This window comes from Microcaecilia unicolor, chromosome 2, assembly GCF_901765095.1.
Source record: "Microcaecilia unicolor chromosome 2, aMicUni1.1, whole genome shotgun sequence".
Lineage (NCBI taxonomy): Eukaryota > Metazoa > Chordata > Amphibia > Gymnophiona > Siphonopidae > Microcaecilia > Microcaecilia unicolor.
Genome location: NC_044032.1, coordinates 326,367,387 through 326,391,996, shown reverse-complemented (window position 1 = coordinate 326,391,996; position 24,610 = coordinate 326,367,387). Strand labels below are relative to the sequence as shown.

The window sequence follows — 24,610 nt, the reverse complement described above, 5'->3', positions numbered from 1 at the left end:
CAATAAATGCTTCCTAGCATCAAAAATCACTTTATCAACATCGGCGTTTAAGAAGGAGATAGAGCAGCTTTTAAACTAGAAATGGGGGGAAGGCCGACAGTCGCTCAAAAGAGCATGGTTCGGGATAAGGTATCTTTCAAAGATATCACCATAACAGGGAAGATAGAGTATCCTGATAGTGAGGTTGCAAAAGAGATTGTAGTAGATCGGGTATCTTTAAATAACAATAAAAATCAGACAAAAGATTGCCAATTAATACTGTCAAGTACTAAGCATGATGTACTTAGGAACAACAAACATAGTTTGAAATGTCTATATGCGAATGCCAGGAGCCTAAGAAATAAGATGGGGGAGTTGGAATATATTGCACTAAATGAAAAATTAGATATAATAGGCATCTCTGAGACCTGGTGGAAGGAGGATAACCAGTGGGACACTGTCATACCGGGGTACAAATTATATCGTAGTGATAGGGTGAATCGGATTGGTGGAGGGGTAGCATTGTATATTAACGAGAGCCTTGAATCAAATAGATTGAAAATTCTGCAGGAAACAAAACACTCCTTGGAATCACTGTGGATTGAAATTCCATGTGCAAAGGGGAAAAGGATAGTGATAGGAGTGTACTACCGTCCGCCTGGCCAGGACGAACAGACGGATGCGGAAATGTTAAAGGAAATCAGGGACGCAAACAAACTGGGCAACACAATAATAATGGGGGATTTCAATTACCCGCATATAGACTGGGTTAATGTAACATCTGTACACGCAAGGGACATAAGATTTCTTGATGAAATCAAGGACAGCTTCATGGAACAGCTAGTTCAGGAGCCGACAAGAGAAGGAAAAATACTAGACTTAGTCCTTAGTGGTGCTCATGATCTAGTGCAGGGGGTAACGATACGAGGGCCGCTTGATAACAGTGATCATAATATGATCGGTTTTGATATTGGCATTGAAGGAAGTGAAACTAGGAAATCAAGTACGCTAGCGTTTAACTATAGAAAAGGTGATTACGACAAAATGAGAAAAATGGTGAAAAAAAGACTGAAAGGAGCAGCTCGCAGAGTAAAAAACTTGCATCAGGCGTGGATGCTGTTTAAAAACACCATCCTGGAGGTTCAGGACAAATATATTCCACGTATTAGAAAAAAGGGAAAAAAGACTAAACGTCAGCCGGCGTGGCTAAACAGTAAGATAAAGGAAATCATTAGAGCCAAAAAACAATCCTTCAGAAAGTGGAGAAGAGAACCAACTGAAAGTAACAGGATAGATCATAAGGAATGCCAAGCCAAATGCAAAGCGGAGATAAGGAGGGCAAAAAAGGACTTTGAGAAGAAATTAGCGTTGGAAGCAAAATACATAGTAAAAATTTTTTTAGATACATTAAAAGCAGGAAACCGGCCAAAGAGTCGGTTGGGCCGCTGGACGAAAATGGTGTTAAAGGGGCGATCAAGGAGGACAAAGCCGTAGCGGAGAAATTAAATGAATTCTTTGCTTCGGTCTTCACCGAGGAGGATTTGGGGGGGGACACCGGTGCCGGAAAGAATATTTGAAGCGGGGGAGTCGGAGAAACTAAACAAATTCTCTGTAACCTTGGAGGATGTAATGGGTCAGTTCAGCAAGCTGAAGAGTAGTAAATCACCGGGACCTGATGGTATTCATCCCAGAGTATTAATAGAACTAAAAAATGAACTTGCGGAGCTACTGTTAGAAATATGCAATCTGTCCCTAAAATCGAGTGTAGTACCGGAAGACTGGAGGGTAGCCAATGTTACTCCGATTTTTAAGAAGGGTTCCAGAGGAGATCCGGGAAATTATAGACCGGTGAGTCTGACGTCGGTGCCGGGCAAGATGGTGGAGGCTATTATTAAGAATAAAATTGCAGAGCATATACAAAAACATGGACTGATGAGACAAAGTCAGCACGGATTTAGTGAAGGGAAGTCTTGCCTCACCAATCTAATGCATTTTTTTGAGGGGGTAAGCAAACATGTGGACAATGGGGAGCCGGTTGATATTGTATATCTGGATTTTCAGAAGGCGTTTGACAAAGTGCCGCACGAAAGACTCCTGAAGAAATTGCAGAGTCATGGAATCGGAGGTAGGGTATTATTGTGGATTAAGAACTGGTTGAAAGATAGGAAGCAGAGAGTAGGATTGCGTGGCCAGTATTCTCAGTGGAGGAGGGTAGTTAGTGGGGTCCCGCAGGGGTCTGTGCTGGGTCCGTTGCTTTTTAATGTATTTATAAATGACCTAGAGATGGGAATAACTAGTGAGGTAATTAAATTCGCCGATGACACAAAATTATTCAGGGTCGTCAAGTCGCAGGAGGAATGTGAACGATTACAGGAGGACCTTGCGAGACTGGGAGAATGGGCGTGCAAGTGGCAGATGAAGTTCAATGTTGACAAGTGCAAAGTGATGCATGTGGGTAAGAGGAACCCGAATTATAGCTACGTCTTGCAAGGTTCCGCGTTAGGAGTTACGGATCAAGAAAGGGATCTGGGTGTCGTTGTCGATGATACGCTGAAACCTTCTGCTCAGTGTGCTGCTGCGGCTAGGAAAGCGAATAGAATGTTGGGTGTTATTAGGAAGGGTATGGAGTCCAGGTGTGCGGATGTTATAATGCCGTTGTATCGCTCCATGGTGCGACCGCACCTGGAGTATTGTGTTCAGTACTGGTCTCCGTATCTCAAAAAAGATATAGTAGAATTGGAAAAGGTACAGCGAAGGGCGACGAAAATGATAGTGGGGATGGGACGACTTTCCTATGAAGAGAGGCTGAGAAGGCTAGGGCTTTTCAGCTTGGAGAAGAGACGGCTGAGGGGAGATATGATAGAAGTGTATAAAATAATGAGTGGAATGGATCGGGTGGATGTGAAGCGACTGTTCACGCTATCCAAAAATACTAGGACATGAGTTGAAGCTACAGTGTGGTAAATTTAAAACGAATCGGAGAAAATTTTTCTTCACCCAACGTGTAATTAGACTCTGGAATTCGTTGCTGGAGAACGTGGTACGGGCGGTTAGCTTGACGGAGTTTAAAAAGGGGTTAGATAGATTCCTAAAGGACAAGTCCATAGACCGCTATTAAATGGACTTGGAAAAATTCCGCATTTTTAGGTATAACTTGTCTGGAATGTTTTTACGTTTGGGGAGCGTGCCAGGTGCCCTTGACCTGGATTGGCCACTGTCGGTGACAGGATGCTGGGCTAGATGGACCTTTGGTCTTTCCCAGTATGGCACTACTTATGTACTTATGTACAAGTTCCTCATGAAACCTTTTCCTTTTTTGTACTCTCTGTGCTTTATACTGTGTAGTTATACGACACTTTAATGCTAGCTCAGTAGCCTCCCGTTCAATTTCTTTAAATTCATTTTCATAATCATTGCGCATGTTAGTTAAGTCTGTGTGATAAAGCTGGATCAAGTGAGATGCTGTTAATATGTCAATGGTACTTTTCTGTAAGTATGTAGACAGTGTAAAAGTCTTTTGTAGCAGCTTTCCCCAAAACACAAGGAAGACCACAAACTCGTATATGCGTAGCGTTGCAAGAATACCTTTTCCTTCAGCTAACTGTTTATATGTGCAGTTTTTTATCTCTCCATCCACAATTCGTTGTAAGGCAACAACTAGAGCAGGCAAATTTTGTATGGCTGCTTCTATGGCTGATTTCCTACTCGCCCATCTCGTATCAGACAATTTCTTCAATGATAATGCAAACAATCAATTTGTTTGCGTTGCTCTTCTTTGAGGATTAAAAGGCGAGGTAAGCTTCCAGAAAAAAAAAGAATACAAACTTTCTAAAGTTCCAAAGAATATTCTATTCTGAACACTTGAATTTACAGAGTCAATTAAAACAAGATTTAGATTGTGAGCACAGCAATGTGTAAACAAAGCATAGGGAGAAACTTCCTTAACTCTCATTTGAAGACCAGATATCTCACCAGCCATGGTGCTTGCTCCATCATATACTTGCCCATAACACATACTTATTGACAGCCCCAGGTTACTTATAACAGACATGAGAACATTAAAAAAATTTTCTGCACTTGCTCCTGGCAATTCAATGAACTGGACAAAGTGTTCAACAGCATCACCAGATTTTGTTACATACCGTAATGATAATGAAAACTGATCCATTCGGCTGATATCAATGGTGGAGTCAACAATCACAGCAAAATATTTTGCAGCCTTGATTTCATTGACAATCAGTGCTATAACTTGTGACGAAAGGAAATGTATGAGATAATTTTGTATGTCAGGGCTTAGGTATGTTGCGTTTCGATCACCCATTAACAAATGCTGGCTAAGGAGTGTATCATAGTAACATAGTAGATGACGGCAGAAAAAGACCTGCACGGTCCATCAAGTCTGCCCAACAAGATAAACTCACATGTGCCATTTTTTGTGTATACCTTACCTTGATTTGTACTTGTCTTTTTCAGGGCACAGACTGTATAAGTCTGCCCAGCACTATCCCCGCCCCCCAACCACCCGCCCCGCCTCCCACCACTGGCTCTGGCACAGACCGTATAAGTCTGCCTAGCACTATCCCCGCCTCCCAACCACCAGCCCCGCCTCCCACCACCGGCTCTGGCACAGACAGTATAAGTCTGCCCTGCACTATCCCCACCTCCCAACCACCAGCCCTGCCTCCCACAATTATAAAAAGACATCAGAACAATAAAATCAAACAACATCAAAATAAAATTCAGTCATCTATAAGGGGCCTACTGCCTTAACAAAAATGCAAGTATTCTTTCACATGCTGAATTTTCTTTGGCAACCAGATTTGAATTATGTTTCAATCATTTTTATTGGAGATATTTCAATAAACAGTGTACAGGTATGCAATGATCTTTGAATGATTAACACCTAAATCAACACTATTACAACAATGCACTACAACATGTCTGTCTATCGGTCTCCTCTATCCCTTCCCACCCTCCCCCCCCCCCTTTTAACTCCCCCCAACTCCCCCTCCCTCCCCCCCCCCCCTTTTCTTCAATAGGCTACTATCAGTCTACAGGTATTCAAGGTCTCTCATCTACCCACACAGTCTCTCAATTTAAAATTTTGCTTTTTGCAGCTGGTTGTAAGGTATCCCAAAATTTCGCCCAGGTGGTTTCCAGCTTTTTACCCTCCACAGAGGAGATATCTGTAATTCCACAACGTTCTAGTTTTAACAGTTCAATCATATTCGCCCTCCAAGCCCCAAATGTAGGGCCCTCGTTCTCTCTCCAGTTTAGCAGAATTATCTTCTTGCCGATCAGCACCGCCCTGTGCAGGAAGGAGTTGAGTCCTGGAGGGACAAGCCCCGTATAACAGTGTTTTCCAAAAAGCAGCAATGGCTGCCTCTGTATTATATTGCATCTCCAGTATTGTTTGATGGCCGTTAGAATCTGGGACCAAAAGCGCACTACATGAGGGCAAGACCAGAACATATGCCCCAGTCCTGCTAGCGCCTGGGCACAATGAGGGCATGTGCCTGTGCCACCATACCCTGCCTTGAACGCCCTAGCTGGTGGGATGTAAAGTCGTAATGCAAATTTGTATTGTATCTCCCAGTGTCTAGCATATACAGAGGTGCGCAATGCCAAATTTAAAAAGTTCTGCAACACCTCCTCCGAGACTTCCGCCTTCAGGTCAATCGCCCATTTTTGTGCTCTGCCTCTGTAATCAATGTCCTCCGTGGAGTCCTGGAGATACCTGTGATGAAATCGCAGGGGCACTTTGTTTTGAGCCCCCAATGTCAGTGCTGTGTTTAAAATGTCCTGCACATCCTCGCTCAAGTTGGTCCAGCCCAGCTCGGTTAGGTAATGTTGTATCTGCAGATGCGCAAATTGATCTGTCCCTGGCAAGTTAAATTCTGTTTGTAATTCCCGGAATGGCCGCACTTTACCTTCATCTGTCAACAGTTGGTACAAATACTGAATTCCTTTCTTCCGCCATCTAGCAAACATTACTGATGTTGTGCCTTCTGGAAAATCTGGGTTATTAAACAGTGGCAAGAAGGGCGTTGCGGTCCATCTAAACCAATGTCTTTTGCACAGCCACTTCCACGTTGCCCTTGCTGACAGAACAAATGGATTATGTCCTAAGTTGAGTTTAACTCCTCTGCCTGACGCGTGCAGCCACCATCCCAAATGTACTGTAGGTGAAAGGGCCTGTTCTAGTTGTGTGTTTGAAAACTCCCCATGTCCTGTCAGCCAGTCCCTAATGTGTCTCATCGAGCATGCTATGGTTAGGTATCTTATGTTGAGTAGGCCCATCCCCCCGTGCTGTCTCGGCTTCTGAATGACACTCAAGGGGAGCCGAGGCTTCCTCCCTCTCCACAAAAACGCCTGAATCAATTTATTAAGGGCCTTTTCCTCTCTTTGTCTTAAATATAGTGGTAGCATCTGAAAAAGGTATAGCCATTTAGGGGCTATCATCATGTTGACTAATCCTATGCGTCCTGATAGGGAAAGTGGGCATGTATTCCATAAATGTAACAGGCGTCTGGTCTCTTGTAAAACTGGGAGTACGTTCTTATCATATAGGAGCCCCAGGTCAGAAGGAACCACTACCCCCAGATACTTAATCTGATCTTCAGCCCATTGCAGAGGGAATGAATCGCCCCATTCGTGTCGCAACCCCTGATCCAGGGGCAGTGCCAATGATTTCGTCAGGTTCAGCTGAAAGCCTGAGAGCCTACCATAACTGTGCACAGTGTCTAGGAGGTATTCTAACGATGTTTGGGGAGCACTCAGCAACAACAGCAGGTCATCAGCGTATGCTAGTACCTTAATCTCGTGCTGTTCAACTCTGACCCCCTGTATGCCCTCATGCAATCGGATCTTATTCAACAAAGGTTCCAGGGACAGCAGGAAGAGCAGCGGGGACAGTGGGCAACCCTGACGTGTTCCTTTCCCGATGTCAAATCCCTCTGTTCGTATCCCATTAACTAATAACATAGCCCGGGGGTCGGTATATAATGTGATGACAGCCTGCAGTAGCCATCCCGTAATGCCCACCCATCGTAATGTTTCGAACAGAAAGGGCCATAGAACCCGGTCGAATGCCCGTTCTGTGTCAAGGCTCACCGCCAATTTTTGAGATTTTGTGTTAGGAGCTACTAATGTGGCTAGTATGAATTTACGCACATTAAGGACTGATTGGCGTCCCCTGACGAATCCAGCCTGATCCTCCTTCACCAACTGTGGCAGAAGTGGTGCCAGTCTGTCTGCTAATATCCTAGACAATAGCTTGGCTTCCACATTGATCAAGGAGATTGGTCTGTAGGAGCTGGGTTGTAGTGAATCTCTCCCTTTTTTTGGAATTAAGCTTATGAGGGCCGTGTTAGCATGCAAGGGGAATCGACCATTGTCTACCACTTCATTAAGATATTCTGTTAGGGGTCCCAAAATTTTCTGTTTCAGCATCTTATAGAATTCACTAGATAGCCCATCGGGCCCTGGCGCGGAGTGCGTTTTCAGTGCACCTATAGCCTTCTGGAGCTCCTTTGCCCCAATTGGTTTATTAAGGTGGTCTAGGTGTTCTGGCGATATTTTCCCCATGTTAGCTTTGCCTAGGTATGTTCGGATGGCCTCCTGAATGTCTCCCGTCTCTTTCTCCCCCTTATATAGTGTGGCAAAATGTTGCTGAAAGATGTGCGCTATCTCATCTGGTTTGGTGGTGATCTCTCCCATTTGTCCGCGCACTGCTGCGATGTAGTGGGGCTTTCGCGCACCTTTGACTAACCTCGCAAGCATCCCCCCTGCCTTATCTCCATATTTGAACAGTCTGTATTTCCTAAACAACATAGAGCGCGCTGTTCGTTCCTGGAGTAAGCTATTTAATGCCACCCTTGTGGATGTGAGGAGCTCATAGGTGTGTTGCGTAGGATGTCTGGTGTACTGCTTTCTTATTTCTCTGAGCTGCCTCTCCAGCGCCACTATACGTTTGGCCATGCGCTTATTTCGTTTGCTCACATACGCTATAACCTGTCCCCGCAGGACTGCCTTGGCTGTAGACCAGTACAGGATGGGGTCTTCTACGTGTGCCTGGTTATGTGTATGAAATTCTTCCCAGTTCTGGTGTAAATATTCTGCAAATTCTTTTGAGGAGTACAGGTATGCCGGAAACCTCCACCCCGGGGACTGCCTAAAGTATGCCTCTCCTTCCAGATCAACCCATATCATGGCGTGATCAGAAATTTCTTCGGGGCCTATGACCGCCTCCGTTACTTTCTGAAATATGTCGGGGGAGGTTAGTATGTAGTCCAAGCGGGACTGGGTTCGATGTGCACGAGAGGTGTGAGTGTAGTCTTTCTCCTCGCCATGTAATATCCTCCATGGATCTAGCAGTCCCACCCTCTGACAGAACGAATCTAAAAGTGATGTGTCTGGTGGGGCTCCAGGGCCCGGTTGTCGCGTCCTGTCTAGAAGGGGGTCTAGCACTTGATTCATATCCCCTGCAATCACCGTGGGAAGGGCCGCATGCGTAAGGCACTGTGCTAGTAATTGAGCATAGAAGCGTTTAGCCGATGTGTTGGGGCCATATGCTGAGATCAGAAGCATCTCTTTTCCTTGAAGGTTAAGCTCTATGCCCACAAATCTTCCCTCCCCATCTTTAAATAGCATTTTCGCGGTTCCTTTCAGGGCTTTATGTATTAGGATAGCTGTCCCACCTCTTCTACCTGTTGCTGGGGAATAGAACACCTCTCCCACCCATCCTCTTTTCAATTTTTCGCTCTCTTCCTTGGAGAGTCTAGTCTCCTGTAAGCAGGCTATGCCCACCCCATGCCGTTTAAGGGCTGATAATATTTTAGTTCTCTTGATGGGAGATGTGATACCGCACACATTCCAGGAAACTAGTCTTGTCTTATCCACCCCACCTTTGATTTTCTGTTACTGCAAAGGTAAACATATTTGACCTGTGGCTCCCGGGCTCCCAGCCTGGCCCCGGAGACCCCTCTCTTCCATTGTACTTCTCCGTGTGTGTTTTCACCCAACCTTTTAAGCTCCCCTGCTGCCTGCTGTGACTATGTTGTGTGTGTTCCTTCTCCCCCTGAGAATTCCTCATGATGATAACTTTACCTGTTGTTAATCCTTTCCTACCCGCCCTACCCTTCCCGCTCTCCCCCCTCCCATTATCCGCTCTCCCCAACATTCCCTTGACAACAAATCTATGGGAGCCCCTGCCATGCCCGAGGCCCCACCACCCGACCCATTAAGTTACACCCAAGTCTGCTTTATGTGAAATGTGTCCAGCAGCAACCTTCTCATCATATCTCACCAGCTGAAATCCCAAGTCACTCTCCTGATTGTCCTTCCATCGGCTGCGGTCTGTTCTGTTCCAGCTTGGTTATGTGTTCTTTAGCAGCAGCCTCCGAGTCAAATGATTTCCATTTGCCACCTTGCCGAATCTTTAACACCGCTGGGTATATCAGCATGAACTGGATCTGTAGCTCATGCAGTCGTCGGCATAGTGGTGTGAATTTCTTTCTGCGATCTTGTAGGGACACCGAAAAGTCTTGGAAGATTCTTACAATTTTCCCCTCAAATTTAGTGTCATCTCGCTTTAAGCGGTAGCCTCTCAAAATTTCCAGCTTGTGCAGGTAGTTATGCACTTTTAGGATGACTGCACGTGGGGCCCACTCGGTGCACTCTCTCTAAACACAAGGCTCCAGCGTGGTCGGACAACGCGAATTCGTCTGTCAGCCATTTTTCAATCACTGTGGCCAGCACTGAGTCGTTCACCGATTCTGGTATGCCGATCAGACGTAAGTTGCTCCGCCTGCCCCTGTTTTCTAGATCGTCTACTTTCTGCTGTAGCGCTTCCACTGTTGCTTTCGTGGTTTGCTGTTGGCTGTGCAAGGGGGCCTGCGAATCTTCGATATCTGATACTCGCCACTCGAGCTCTCCGATGCATTTCGTCGCGTCCGCCAAGCGGGAATCGTACTGTTCCAACTGCGCCGAGATTTTTGCTAGGCGCGGTTCCAGCGCTTGTGTCACCGCGGCGGTCAATTGTGCCAGCTGCGATGGGGTAAAGTTCTGTTCGCTTTGTGGCGGGGCCTTCTCTTCAGCGTGGTCCGCCGCCTTTGCCTTGTCCTTCGCCGTTTTTGCGCTGCGTGCCGGCATCGATTTAGTTGCTGTCTCCACAAACTTATCCATCAGCTGCTTGTTCTTTCTCCTCTGTTGCTGTGGTAATTAGCGTGGGTTTTGCTATTTTAAAGGTGAGATCGGGCAGCGGGGCCTCGGAGAGCAAAGACGCACGTCTTCCTCTCTCACCGCATCACGTGACTCCCCCTCCCAGATTTGAATTATAAGAGTTACCTGCCAGAGTACCAGGAACTTATTAAATATAAAAAAAAGTTATTTCACACATGCCCTGTGGGGAACTATGCATGTATGTATTTACCAATTTAATCACTGTAACAGCCCAGTTTTATTTTTCAGGGTCTTAGATCAAGAAATAACCCAAAATGCAACCTATACAAATCAACCCAAATCGAAACAAATGACTGAATCAAAACTGAAATAATGGCACTTCTTCACTACAAAGTTCTTACAGTCAGATATGTTTGGTGCATATTGATCACATGTCCCAAAGCTCATGCCAACCAAGGGATTCACATTCCATGCTTGCTTCCTTGCTTGTGCTGGCCACAACATTTCCATTAATGTGCGCCAACAGCAGAAAACATGAAATGGTAATCCTTGCTTTGCAAGGAATAAAACTACATCAACAATATGCTTCAGAAGCATTCTGTTTTGTTCTATTTTTTTCTTTTCTGCAGCTACAAGTTTTGCAATAACAGTTTTATCTCTTAACAGATGAAATCCAGTAAGAAAGAAATCTTTCTCTGCTTTTCTATGACTCTCGCACTTTTCATGCTTTTCAATTTTGTCAATGCCCTTGTTAAAATTTTTGCAACCCTTTTTAGGATTGCTTCATGTACGGTTATCTGAACATGAAGCACCTGAGAATAACCAACAATAGAAGCAAAACATTGCATTTGATCTGGGTGAATATACTAACCACTGTCTATCATTTTCACCAGGGCCGTGCCAACACGGTAAGCGAGGTAAGCATGGCAGGGGGGCGCTTCCCTCTGGGGGGCGCCGCCACACCATGCTCACCTCGCTCGCCCTCCCGCTCCCATTGTTCAACTGCCCGCCCTCTTCTCCCCCCCCTCCCAACATCCCTTTTCTTTTTTTTTTCCTTTTTAAATTTACCTCCGTGGCAGTTCCGGCAGCGCAGCGTCAGTGAAGGAGGCGGCGCTCCCGACGTCTCTACGTCTCTAGCCTTCCCTTCGCTGTGTTCCACCTTCTTCTGATGTCATTTCCTTGACTCCTTCACTGACGCTGTGCTGCCGGAACCGCCACGGAGGTAAATTTAAAAAGAAAAGGGATGTTGGGGGGAGAGAAGAGGGCGGGCAGTTGAACAATGGGAGCGGGAGGGCAGGGGAGAGACGAGAGCATGGATGCGAAGGGGGAGGGGAGAAGAGGGCGGGCCAGGCCAGGCCAACTGGGACATGATGGGACATGGGAGCGAGAGGAGAGAGAGGAGCATGGATGCGAGGGGGGGTCATGGAAGGGAGAAAGGGGAATTGCTGGATAGGGATTAATGGAGGGTGACAGAGGAGCATAGATGGGAGGGGCAGGGCTCAGGGAGAGAGGGGAATTGCTGGAAAAGGATGAATGGAGGGGGCAGGGGACAGAGGAGCATGGATGGGCATGGATTGGGAGGGCAGGGCTCAGGGAGAGAGGGGAATTGCTGGATAGGGATGAATGGAGGGGGCAGGGGACAGAGGAGCATGGATGGGCATGGATTGGGAGGGCAGGGCTCAGGGAGAGAGGGGAATTGCTGGAAAAGGATGAATGGAGGGGCAGGGGACAGAGGAGCATGGATGGGCATGGATTTGGAGGGCAGGGCTCAGGGAGAGAGGGGAATTGCTGGAAAAGGATGAATGGAGGGGTCAGGGGACAGAGGAGCATGGATGGGCATGGATTGGGAGGGCAGGGCTCAGGGAGAGAGGGGAATTGCTGGAAAAGGATGAATGGAGGGGGCAGGGGACAGAGGAGCATGGATGGGCATGGATTGGGAGGGCAGGGCTCAGGGAGAGAGGGGAATTGCTGGATAGGGATGAATGGAGGGGCAGGGGACAGAGGAGCATGGATGGGCATGGATTGGGAGGGCAGGGCTCAGGGAGAGAGGGGAATTGCTGGAAAAGGATGAATGGAGGGGCAGGGGTCAGAGGAGCATGGATGGGCATGGATTGGGAGGGCAGGGCTCAGGGAGAGAGGAGAAATTGCTGGACATAGAGGGGAGGGAAGAGAGATGAAGGAGATGAAATGAGGGAAAAGGAAGAGAGGAGAAAAACTGCACATGGATGAAGAAAATAGGCAGAAGCTGAGGACCAGAAATGAAGAAGAAAGGAGGAAAGGAAAGAAATAAATGGAAAGGAAGCCCTGGAAACGGAGTTAAGAGGACATATAGCAGCAGAATCAGATACTGGGCCAGCATGATCAGAAAAAGAAAGTCACCAGACAACAAAGGTAGAAAAAAATCATTTTATTTTCATTTTAGTGTTTGGAATATGTCCACTTTGAGAATTTACATCTGCTATCTTATTTTGCAATGTATAGCAATCTGTTTCTAAGAATATTGCTGACAATTCCTGTCAGTGTGGCAAGTGGTGAGCGATCATTTTCACGGGGGGGGGGGGGGGGGGGGGGCGCCGCCGCCGCCGCCGCCGCCGCCGCCGCCAACTGATAGTCTGCAGGGGAGGCGCCAACTGATAGTCTGCAGGGGGGTGCCAGAGACCCTAGGCACGGCCCTGATTTTCACGGCCACTTTTCTCATGCTTTTGTTTGTACCATAACATACTAAAGTGCCGCCCATCTTTGCCCTTAGGAAATACAAAGTTCTTTTTCAGTCCTGGTTGACAAGGACCCTGTTGGAGTAATGCTCGTATCAGAGGAGGTGTGATGGATTTATTTCGAAATAAATATGGATCTGTTGGAAAGTTCACTTTTGTATCAATAAGTTCACAAAGTACTGTTTTCAATGTCAAATGAATCAGAGTTAGGTTGTACTATTCTTTCTTCATTTTCACTATCATCATTCGATGGGAAAAAAGTGCTGTCAGGCAGTTCTCCACAGGATAAGCTGGTGCCACTTTGAGCAGAAATTGATGTGTTGGAATTCATAGACCGAGCTGCTTCTTCCTCATTTTCATTATGAATATCACTCTCAGACTCAGTGTTTACGTAGAGGGGCATAATTGAATGAAAACGTCTATCTCCATGGGCGTTTATCTCCGAGAACGGGTCCGTGAAGGGGCGGACCGAACCGTATTTTCGAAAAAAATAGACGTCCATGTTTTATTCGACAATTTGTGAGCTGGGCGTTTTTGTTTTTCAGTGATAATGGAAAATGAAAGCGCCCAGCTCAAAAACGAATAAATCCAAGGCATTTGTTCGTGGGAGGGGCCAGGATTCGTAGTGCACTGGTCCCCCTCACATGCCAGGACACCAACCGGGCACCCTAGGGGGCACTTTTACAAAAACAAAAAAAAAAGGTAAAAGAGCTCCCAGGTGCTTAGCACCCTTCCCTTGTGTGTTGAGCCCCCCAAATCCCCCTCAAAACCCACTGCCCACAAGTCTACACCATTACTATAGCCCTAAGGGGTGAAGGGGGGCACCTACATGTGGGTACAGTGGGTTTGGGGGGGTTGGACGACTAAGCATTAAGCAGCACAATTGTAACAGGTGGGGGGGATGGGCCTGGGTCCACCTGCCTGAAGTCCACTGCACCCCCTAACAACTGCTCCAGGTACCTGCATACTGCTGCCAGGGAGGTGGGTATGACATTTGAGGGTGAAAATAAAAAGTTGTGAAACATCATGTTTTGTGGTGGGAGGGGGTTAGTGACCACTGGGGGAGTCAGGGGAGGTCATCCCCGATTCCTTCTGGTGGTAATCTGGTCATTTAGGGCACTTTTTGGGGCCTTATTCATGAAAAAACAGGGTCCAGGAAAAGTGCCCTAAATTCTAGCTACAAACGCATACTTTTTTTCCATTATCGGCGAAAGGCGCCCATCTCTCCTCGGCCGATAACCACGCCCCAGTTCCACCTTTGCCACGCCTCCGGCACGCCCCCGTCAACTTTGTATGCTTCCGCGATGGAGTGCAGTTGAAAACGTCCAAAATTGGCTTTCCATTATACCGATTTATTCGTTTTTGTGAGATAAACGTCTATCTCCCGATTTGGGTCGAAATCTAGGCGTTTTTCTCTTTCAATTATAAGGTGGATAGTGTTCACTTGAGCCACCAGCAGCATCGGTTTGTGCTTGAATTGCTTCACAATTGTTAGGAATAGCAGCACCAACATGTTGAGAGCTAGCTCGATGAAAAAAATCATCAATGCGCTGACACTTAGCTAGTTCTTTTTCACGGTCCTTGTCGGCTTTAAGTTTGACTCTATCCCATCCGGAAAGTTTCTTTTTTGCATTGCTTGAACTCATTGTTAATCAACTTCAGATACAAAGTTTTTGAAGTGACCACAAAAGCGGACTAATGTAAGTCATGCTGGAAACCACAGGAAACCATACGAGCACGTGTAACTCCCTGGTGGAGGAAAAAGATATTACAGACAGTCAGGGCTGTGCCTAGGGTCTCTGGTGCCTCCCTGCAGACTATCAGTTGGCGCCCCCCCCCCCCCCCCCTGGTGTGGCACAAGATGCAAAGGAAATAGGAGCTGAAAGATGGAGTTCATCTTTGTTGGATTGTTGAACAAATAGAGGGTTTACAACCACTTAGCTTTTCGTGCTTTCATGTTCACGAAATTAGTAATTAAATCTTTGATATCTAACTGGGCACATATATCATTCTCAATAGCAATCATGGCAAGGCTTACAAGCCTTTCTTGCGAAATACTTGATCGCAAATAATTTTTTATGATTTGTAACCGTGAAAATGATCGCTCACCACTTGCCACACTGACCAGAATTGTCAGCAATATTCTTAGAAGCAAATTGCTATACATTGCAAAATAAGATAGCAGATGTAAATTCTCAAAGTGGACATATTCCAAACACTAAAATGAAAATAAAATGATTTTTTTCTACCTTTGTTGTCTGGTGACTTTCTTTTTCTGATCATGCTGGCCCAGTATCTGATTCTGCTGCTATCTGTCCTCTTAACTCCGTTTCCAGGGCTTCCTTTCCATTTATTTCTTTACTTTCCTCCTTTCTTCTTCATTTCTTGCTCTATATCCATAAGTAAAAGCTGGGTCCTCCGCAGACTTGACTGTCCAGTGGATCCAGCTTCTGCCTATTTTCTCCATCCATGTGCAGTTTTTCTCCTCTCTTCCTTTTCCCTCATCTCATCTCCTTCCTCTCTCTTCCCTCCCCTCCATCCATGCCCAGCATTTCTTCTCTCTCCCTTCCCCTCCATCCATGTGCATCTCCTTCCTCTGACTTCCCTTCCCTCCCCTCCATCCATGTCCAACAATTCTCCTCTCTCTCCTCCCCTCCATGTCCAGCAATTTCTCCTCTCCCTGGGCCCTGTCCTCCCATCCATGTCCATCCTTGTCCCTCTCTGCCCTTCCCTCCTCCATCCATATCCAGCAATTCTCCTCTCTCCCCTCCCCTCCATTTCCAGCAATTTCTCCTCTCCCTGGACCTTGCCCCTCCCATCCATGTCCATCCTTGTCCCTCTCTGCCCTTCCCTCCTCCATCCATATCCAGCAATTCTCCCCTCCACTCCATTTCCAGCAATTTCTTCTCTCCCTGGGCCCTGCCCTCCCATCCATGTCCATCCTTGTCCATCGATGCTCCTCTCTGCCCTTTCCTCCTCCCATGTCCATCTGCCCACCCTCTGAGTCTGGTTTCTTCTATTTAATTTAAATTTACCTCCATCGTGGCAGCAGCTGCGCAACGTCAGTGAAAGCGCTGCCAACGTCTCCAGCCTTTCCTTCGCGCTCGTTCGTTCCCTCAGTGTCCCGCCTTCTTCTGGCATCATTTCCTTGCGAGGGCGGGACACTGAGGGAACGAACGAGCGCGAAGGGAAGGCTGGAGACATCGGCAGCGCTTTCACTGACACTGCTCAGCTGCTGCGACGTCGGAGGTAAAAGATTTAAAGCCCCCAGGGCAGCGCGGAGCTGAGGTAAGCGGCGAGGGTAAGCACCGCGGCGGCGCCCTCCAGAGGTCGGCGCCCCCCTGCGGTGCTTATCCCGCTTACTGTGTTGGCACGGCCCTGGACATCAGGGATTTTTTTTTTTAATTAAGCTTGGAGGCAGAGTGGTTGGGTCGGAAGGGTGAGTTGGTACTGCTAGAGACCACAGAAAGTTTTATAAGTTACAGAGAGGGGGAGGGTTGGGTTGGGTTGGGATGCCAGTGCAGTAATCTTAACAGGTAGGTATATGCTGCACTGAACCTGGTGAAAAGTTTCGGCCTGTAACCACATGCCCAAGACCACTGTTTTCTTTCCTGCATTACTGTGACATACTCAAACTTGTAGAGGTTTGTAATCAAATAGGATAAATAAATAAAGTAAATGTTAGTTATCTGTTTTGACTATCAGAGAAATAATTTCAGAAAGGAATAAATATTAATATAATTGAACCAAACTAAAAGCTTTAATTTATTGGCTTAATCCGTTGTTTTTCTAGAATTAATAAATATATGTCAACTGTTTTTCAGGCGCGAGATCGTGTGAAGAATGGCTTAACCAAATTATTAGAGACAAATATTCTTGTGGATAAAATGAAATCAGAGCTTTCAGCTTTGGAGCCAGTTCTGAAACAAAAATCAGTAGATGTAGATGCTTTGATGGAGAAACTGGCAGTGGATCAAGAAAATGCTGATCAGGTAACATAGAAGGAACTGTTTTGAAAATATTTATTGCTTATTATTAGGAACAATTTTCAAAAAGCTAAAAAAGAGGAAATTTGAAACCTCACAAATGCATATAAAGCTAACAGTCGGGAGTAAGGGAGCAAAAAAGAGGAAACCAAAGCTAATCTAAATAATCAGGTCTTCATTGCCTCAAAAATGATGTAAGACAATAGTCAAAAGGCTCATTGCTTCAAAAGTGATGTAAGTCAATAGTTGAAAGGCTCGACATGGCTGTGTTTTGGCATGCTTGCCTTCGTCAGGAGCTTTATCTTATTAACCACATAAAGAAGAGTGTATGTTGAGCGGTTCCACTCAGAATCGGGCTCACAGTGTTTTGGATGTGGTCAATAAGATATGGCTCCTGATGAAGGTACGCCTGACAAAACACGGCCGTGTGGAGCCTTTTGATTATTGACTTACATCATTTTTGAGGCAATGAGTCTTTCGACTATTGGCTTACACCATTTGTGAGGCAATAAAGACCTAATTATTTGGATTAGCTTTGGTTTCCTATTTTTTGAACTATTTTCAAAACCAGTTAGTTGGGTATAGTGGCCTGTCTAAAAATTTCTCTCAGATGTGTTTAGATCAGGCAAGGAAAATAGTTTGCACATATTTCAAAATTACATGTGTAGTTTCCACCTTCAGCTACCCACACAAAAGAACAAGTACAAATTAGGTGGGTGGATTTAATGTATGCAATTTACCTGTATTTTCAAAGGAACATACATACTTGGTTTTCTTGTCAAAACTGGGGTAAAGTATGCACATTAAACCTCCCATATAGTTACAAATTTTGAGGCCATTTAAAATGGTTTCTGTAATGATTCCTTTAGTCCTATAATAGCTTAAAGGCCTATATAGTACAGATTAGCAAGCACAATAACTCTCTAATTCTATAAAGGGCACTAAAAATTGGACACACTGTTAGCAAATTAGCGCTACATTGGCGATAAGTACCAATAATCGGGGTCAACAAGCACTAATTTGCACTAAACATATGCCCCTATTCTATAATCTTGCCCTCAGATTCTCTATATGGCATCAAAAGATCAGTGGTACCTTTCTGCATCAGCCCCCTTGAACTTGTAGAGGTCTGCGTGCAAATGAATTGACTAGTGGGTCCAATTATTGGTTAATTGGGTCAATTATTACTGTGAACAAGCATCTCTGTCCACTGCACCAACCTGTTATTACATATATCTAAAAAGGGGACATGGCCATGGTAGGAGCATGGGTGGTTCAGGGGCATTCCTGAGAGTTACGCACTCTTTTTCAGAATAATGCCTATTGGCACCTAACTTTGGGTGCGGGACTTAAACCTGCTTTTATGAGGCATAAGTCTAATGCCGAAAATTAGGTGTGAATTGTGCACTGAGACCCTAATCTATAAAGGTCATGTGACCGTATATATTGACATTCAGCACAGATTCTTTCCAGCACTGATCTTTTGTTGCCATATATAGAATCCATCCCTTCCTGTCTAATTTCTATGTCATGGAACTCCAAGGGGGTGGAGCATGGATGTGGAAGTGACATGGGCAGATTAGGGTTGTGCCAAGCAATTACACACAAAGCTCTAGAATAGTGTCAGTATTCGGGCATAAGCATTTACACCTGCCATTGATATAGCATAAGTGCTCATGCCTAGAGTTAGGTGCCAAAAAGTGGACTTACACTTCTATTCTTTAACAGGAACTACACACAATATTGCCATTGTGGAATTGGCTCTTAGCACTCAAATTTTTGGCATCTAAGTTTTAGTGCCTTTTACTGAATTGAGCTGAAAGTTTATGGGCAAATGCATTCCAACTAAAACTCAATACAGAAAAAGCACACTGCCTTATCCTCTCATCCCAATACAACACGAATATACCCACAAACTTAGTCACCCCAGATTACGCCCTCCCCGTCTCAGATAGCCTGAAAATCCTTGGTGTCACAATCGACCGAAACCTTACACTTGAGACCCAAGTTAACTCTACAATCAAGAAAATGTTCCACTCAATGTGGAAAATTAAACGCGTGAAACCATTCTTCCCGAGGGCAACTTTCCGCAACCTGATACAATCAATGGTACTAAGCCATGCTGACTATTGCAATGGACTTTATGCGGGATGCAAAGAACAACTCATAAAGAAATTACAGACTGCTCAAAACACAGCAGCCAGGCTTATATTTGGAAAATCGCGATTCGACAGCGCCAAACCCCTACGAGAAAAACTGCACTGGCTCCCAATCAAAGAACGTATTACTTTCAAAATCTGCACCCTGGTCCACAAGATTATCTATGGCGAAGCCCTGGGTTATATGATTGACCTCATAGACCTACCAACCATAAACACAATCAGAACAACACAAACATACCTAAATCTTCACCACCCTAGCTGCAAGGGTCTCAAGTACAAATCAATTTACGGATCCAGCTTCTCCTATATAAGCACGCAACTATGGAACGCATTACCAAAAGCCATAAAGACAACGCAGGACCACCTCAACTTCCAGAAATCACTAAAGACCGATCTGTTCGAGAAGGTATTCCCTAGTGATCCAACTTAAGTGCCTGAACTCAGCAACACAATGAATCCAAAACTTGCAATGAACATTATATAATTCTTCTTCTCTTGATTCTCTAATGTGTCTGTAACACATATATCTCATTCTGTATAACATCACTTTGTATTTGTTTCATAACTGGAGGTGGTTAACGCCTCACTGTACTATGTAAGCCACATTGAGCCTGCAACTAGGTGGGAAAATGTGGGGTACAAATGCAACAAATAATAATAATTTAAGGAATTATTTTAAAAGGCATTTCTGCTGGTAAAACAATGTGACAAGGAGCCCCTCTAAGGGATCCTGTGAATATGCTCATGTCTCCCAATCACTGGCCCGGGCAGTGTCTCTTTGTATGGGAGCAAGCTCAGGGGGAGGAATGCTGGCTTCGGCCTAACCCCTGGTAAGCCTTTCCTCAGCTGAGAGGTACCCACCTCTACCACCGGCTGCCTTTCAGGTGCTGTGGAGGACTTGCAGCTCATCTGCATATCCTTACAGCCTTCTCCGGGGTGACACCCAGGTCCACCCCGATCCACTCAGGGCCTCCGCTCTAGGTGCCCAGCGCTCCCACCAGGTGCTGTGGAGGACTTGCAGCCCTTCTGCATTTCCTCACAGCTGTATCCGGGGTGACTCCAGTTCCACCCCGACCTTCCCAGGGCCTTCTCTCCAAGTGCCCAGAGTTCCCAGGTGCTTTTTGGCTAGGATCAGGCGACCCTCAGGGGGAGGAATGCTGGCTTCGGCCTAACCCCTGGTAAGCCTTTCCTCAGCTGAGAGGTACCCACCTCTACCACCGGCTGCCTTTCAGGTGCTGTGGAGGACTTGCAGCTCATCTGCATATCCTTACAGCCTTCTCCGGGGTGACACCCAGGTCCACCCCGATCCACTCAGGGCCTCCGCTCTAGGTGCCCAGCGCTCCCACCAGGTGCTGTGGAGGACTTGCAGCCCTTCTGCGTTTCCTCATAGCGGTATCCGGGGTGACTCCAGTTCCACCCCGACCTTCCCAGGGCCTTCTCTCCAAGTGCCCAGAGTTCCCAGGTGCTTTTTGGCTAGGATCAGGCGACCCTCAGGGGGAGGAATGCTGGCTTCGGCCTAACCCCTGGTAAGCCTTTCCTCAGCTGAGAGGTACCCACCTCTACCACCGGCTGCCTTTCAGGTGCTGTGGAGGACTTGCAGCTCATCTGCATATCCTTACAGCCTTCTCCGGGGTGACACCCAGGTCCACCCCGATCCACTCAGGGCCTCCGCTCTAGGTGCCCAGCGCTCCCACCAGGTGCTGTGGAGGACTTGCAGCCCTTCTGCATTTCCTCACAGCTGTATCCGGGGTGACTCCAGTTCCACCCCGACCTTCCCAGGGCCTTCTCTCCAAGTGCCCAGAGTTCCCAGGTGCTTTTTGGCTAGGATCAGGCGACCCTCAGGGGGAGGAATGCTGGCTTCGGCCTAACCCCTGGTAAGCCTTTCCTCAGCTGAGAGGTACCCACCTCTACCACCGGCTGCCTTTCAGGTGCTGTGGAGGACTTGCAGCTCATCTGCATATCCTTACAGCCTTCTCCGGGGTGACACCCAGGTCCACCCCGATCCACTCAGGGCCTCCGCTCTAGGTGCCCAGCGCTCCCACCAGGTGCTGTGGAGGACTTGCAGCCCTTCTGCATTTCCTCACAGCGGTATCCGGGGTGACTCCAGTTCCACCCCGACCTTCCCAGGGCCTTCTCTCCAAGTGCCCAGAGTTCCCAGGTGCTTTTTGGCTAGGATCAGGCGACCCTCAGGGGGAGGAATGCTGGCTTCGGCCTAACCCCTGGTAAGCCTTTCCTCAGCTGAGAGGTACCCACCTCTACCACCGGCTGCCTTTCAGGTGCTGTGGAGGACTTGCAGCTCATCTGCATATCCTTACAGCCTTCTCCGGGGTGACACCCAGGTCCACCCCGATCCACTCAGGGCCTCCGCTCTAGGTGCCCAGCGCTCCCACCAGGTGCTGTGGAGGACTTGCAGCCCTTCTGCATTTCCTCACAGCTGTATCCGGGGTGACTCCAGTTCCACCCCGACCTTCCCAGGGCCTTCTCTCCAAGTGCCCAGAGTTCCCAGGTGCTTTTTGGCTAGGATCAGGCGACCCTCAGGGGGAGGAATGCTGGCTTCGGCCTAACCCCTGGTAAGCCTTTCCTCAGCTGAGAGGTACCCACCTCTACCACCGGCTGCCTTTCAGGTGCTGTGGAGGACTTGCAGCTCATCTGCATATCCTTACAGCCTTCTCCGGGGTGACACCCAGGTCCACCCCGATCCACTCAGGGCCTCCGCTCTAGGTGCCCAGCGCTCCCACCAGGTGCTGTGGAGGACTTGCAGCCCTTCTGCATTTCCTCACAGCGGTATCCGGGGTGACTCCAGTTCCACCCCGACCTTCCCAGGGCCTTCTCTCCAAGTGCCCAGAGTTCCCAGGTGCTTTTTGGCTAGGATCAGGCGACCCTCAGGGGGAGGAATGCTGGCTTCGGCCTAACCCCTGGTAAGCCTTTCCTCAGCTGAGAGGTACCCACCTCTACCACCGGCTGCCTTTCAGGTGCTGTGGAGGACTTGCAGCTCATCTGCATATCCTTACAGCCTTCTCCGGGGTGACACCCAGGTCCACCCCGATCCACTCAGGGCCTCCGCTCTAGGTGCCCAGCGCTCCCACCAGGTGCTGTGGAGGACTTGCAGCCCTTCTGCATTTCCTCACAGCTGTATCCGGGGTGACTCCAGTTCCACCCCGACCTTCCCAGGGCCTTCTCTCCAAGTGCCCAGAGTTCCCAGGTGCTTTTTGGCTAGGATCAGGCGACCCTCAGGGGGAGGAATGCTGGCTTCGGCCTAACCCCTGGTAAGCCTTTCCTCAGCTGAGAGGTACCCACCTCTACCACCGGCTGCCTTTCAGGTGCTGTGGAGGACTTGCAGCTCATCTGCATATCCTTACAGCCTTCTCCGGGGTGACACCCAGGTCCACCCCGATCCACTCAGGGCCTCCGCTCTAGGTGCCCAGCGCTCCCACCAGGTGCTGTGGAGGACTTGCAGCCCTTCTGCATTTCCTCACAGCGGTCTCCGGGGTGACTCCAGTTCCACCCCGACCTTCCCAGGGCCTTCTCTCCAAGTGCCCAGAGTTCCCAGGTGCTTTTTGGCTAGGATCAGGCGACCCTCAGGGGGAGGAATGCTGGCTTCGGCCTAACCCCTGGTAAGCCTTTCCTCAGCTGAGAGGTACCCACCTCTACCACCGGCTGCCTTTCAGGTGCTGTGGAGGACTTGCAGCTCATCTGCATATCCTTACAGCCTTCTCCGGGGTGACACCCAGGTCCACCCCGATCCACTCAGGGCCTCCGCTCTAGGTGCCCAGCGCTCCCACCAGGTGCTGTGGAGGACTTGCAGCCCTTCTGCATTTCCTCACAGCTGTATCCGGGGTGACTCCAGTTCCACCCCGACCTTCCCAGGGCCTTCTCTCCAAGTGCCCAGAGTTCCCAGGTGCTTTTTGGCTAGGATCAGGCGACCCTCAGGGGGAGGAATGCTGGCTTCGGCCTAACCCCTGGTAAGCCTTTCCTCAGCTGAGAGGTACCCACCTCTACCACCGGCTGCCTTTCAGGTGCTGTGGAGGACTTGCAGCTCATCTGCATATCCTTACAGCCTTCTCCGGGGTGACACCCAGGTCCACCCCGATCCACTCAGGGCCTCCGCTCTAGGTGCCCAGCGCTCCCACCAGGTGCTGTGGAGGACTTGCAGCCCTTCTGCATTTCCTCACAGCGGTATCCGGGGTGACTCCAGTTCCACCCCGACCTTCCCAGGGCCTTCTCTCCAAGTGCCCAGAGTTCCCAGGTGCTTTTTGGCTAGGATCAGGCGACCCTCAGGGGGAGGAATGCTGGCTTCGGCCTAACCCCTGGTAAGCCTTTCCTCAGCTGAGAGGTACCCACCTCTACCACCGGCTGCCTTTCAGGTGCTGTGGAGGACTTGCAGCTCATCTGCATATCCTTACAGCCTTCTCCGGGGTGACACCCAGGTCCACCCCGATCCACTCAGGGCCTCCGCTCTAGGTGCCCAGCGCTCCCACCAGGTGCTGTGGAGGACTTGCAGCCCTTCTGCATTTCCTCACAGCTGTATCCGGGGTGACTCCAGTTCCACCCCGACCTTCCCAGGGCCTTCTCTCCAAGTGCCCAGAGTTCCCAGGTGCTTTTTGGCTAGGATCAGGCGACCCTCAGGGGGAGGAATGCTGGCTTCGGCCTAACCCCTGGTAAGCCTTTCCTCAGCTGAGAGGTACCCACCTCTACCACCGGCTGCCTTTCAGGTGCTGTGGAGGACTTGCAGCTCATCTGCATATCCTTACAGCCTTCTCCGGGGTGACACCCAGGTCCACCCCGATCCACTCAGGGCCTCCGCTCTAGGTGCCCAGCGCTCCCACCAGGTGCTGTGGAGGACTTGCAGCCCTTCTGCATTTCCTCACAGCGGTATCCGGGGTGACTCCAGTTCCACCCCGACCTTCCCAGGGCCTTCTCTCCAAGTGCCCAGAGTTCCCAGGTGCTTTTTGGCTAGGATCAGGCGACCCTCAGGGGGAGGAATGCTGGCTTCGGCCTAACCCCTGGTAAGCCTTTCCTCAGCTGAGAGGTACCCACCTCTACCACCGGCTGCCTTTCAGGTGCTGTGGAGGACTTGCAGCTCATCTGCATATCCTTACAGCCTTCTCCGGGGTGACACCCAGGTCCACCCCGATCCACTCAGGGCCTCCGCTCTAGGTGCCCAGCGCTCCCACCAGGTGCTGTGGAGGACTTGCAGCCCTTCTGCATTTCCTCACAGCTGTATCCGGGGTGACTCCAGTTCCACCCCGACCTTCCCAGGGCCTTCTCTCCAAGTGCCCAGAGTTCCCAGGTGCTTTTTGGCTAGGATCAGGCGACCCTCAGGGGGAGGAATGCTGGCTTCGGCCTAACCCCTGGTAAGCCTTTCCTCAGCTGAGAGGTACCCACCTCTACCACCGGCTGCCTTTCAGGTGCTGTGGAGGACTTGCAGCTCATCTGCATATCCTTACAGCCTTCTCCGGGGTGACACCCAGGTCCACCCCGATCCACTCAGGGCCTCCGCTCTAGGTGCCGCGCGCCTAACGGCGCGCGGGGCATTTTTCTCTTTGTATCTAATCTTTTTCCAGTTGCTAAAGTACCTTAATCGTTT

At 48.5% G+C, this 24,610-nt stretch overlaps 1 protein-coding gene across 1 annotated transcript in view; it reads left to right on the top strand.

Moving 5' to 3' along the window:
• Positions 1-24,610, top strand: part of DNAH6 (dynein axonemal heavy chain 6) — a 2,906,060-nt gene that overhangs the window by 1,641,174 nt on the left and 1,240,276 nt on the right. Inside the window, exon 52 of the mRNA XM_030192089.1 lies at positions 16,700-16,867. Coding sequence (XP_030047949.1) covers positions 16,700-16,867 — 168 coding nt within the window. The remainder of the gene's footprint in view (positions 1-16,699; positions 16,868-24,610) is intronic.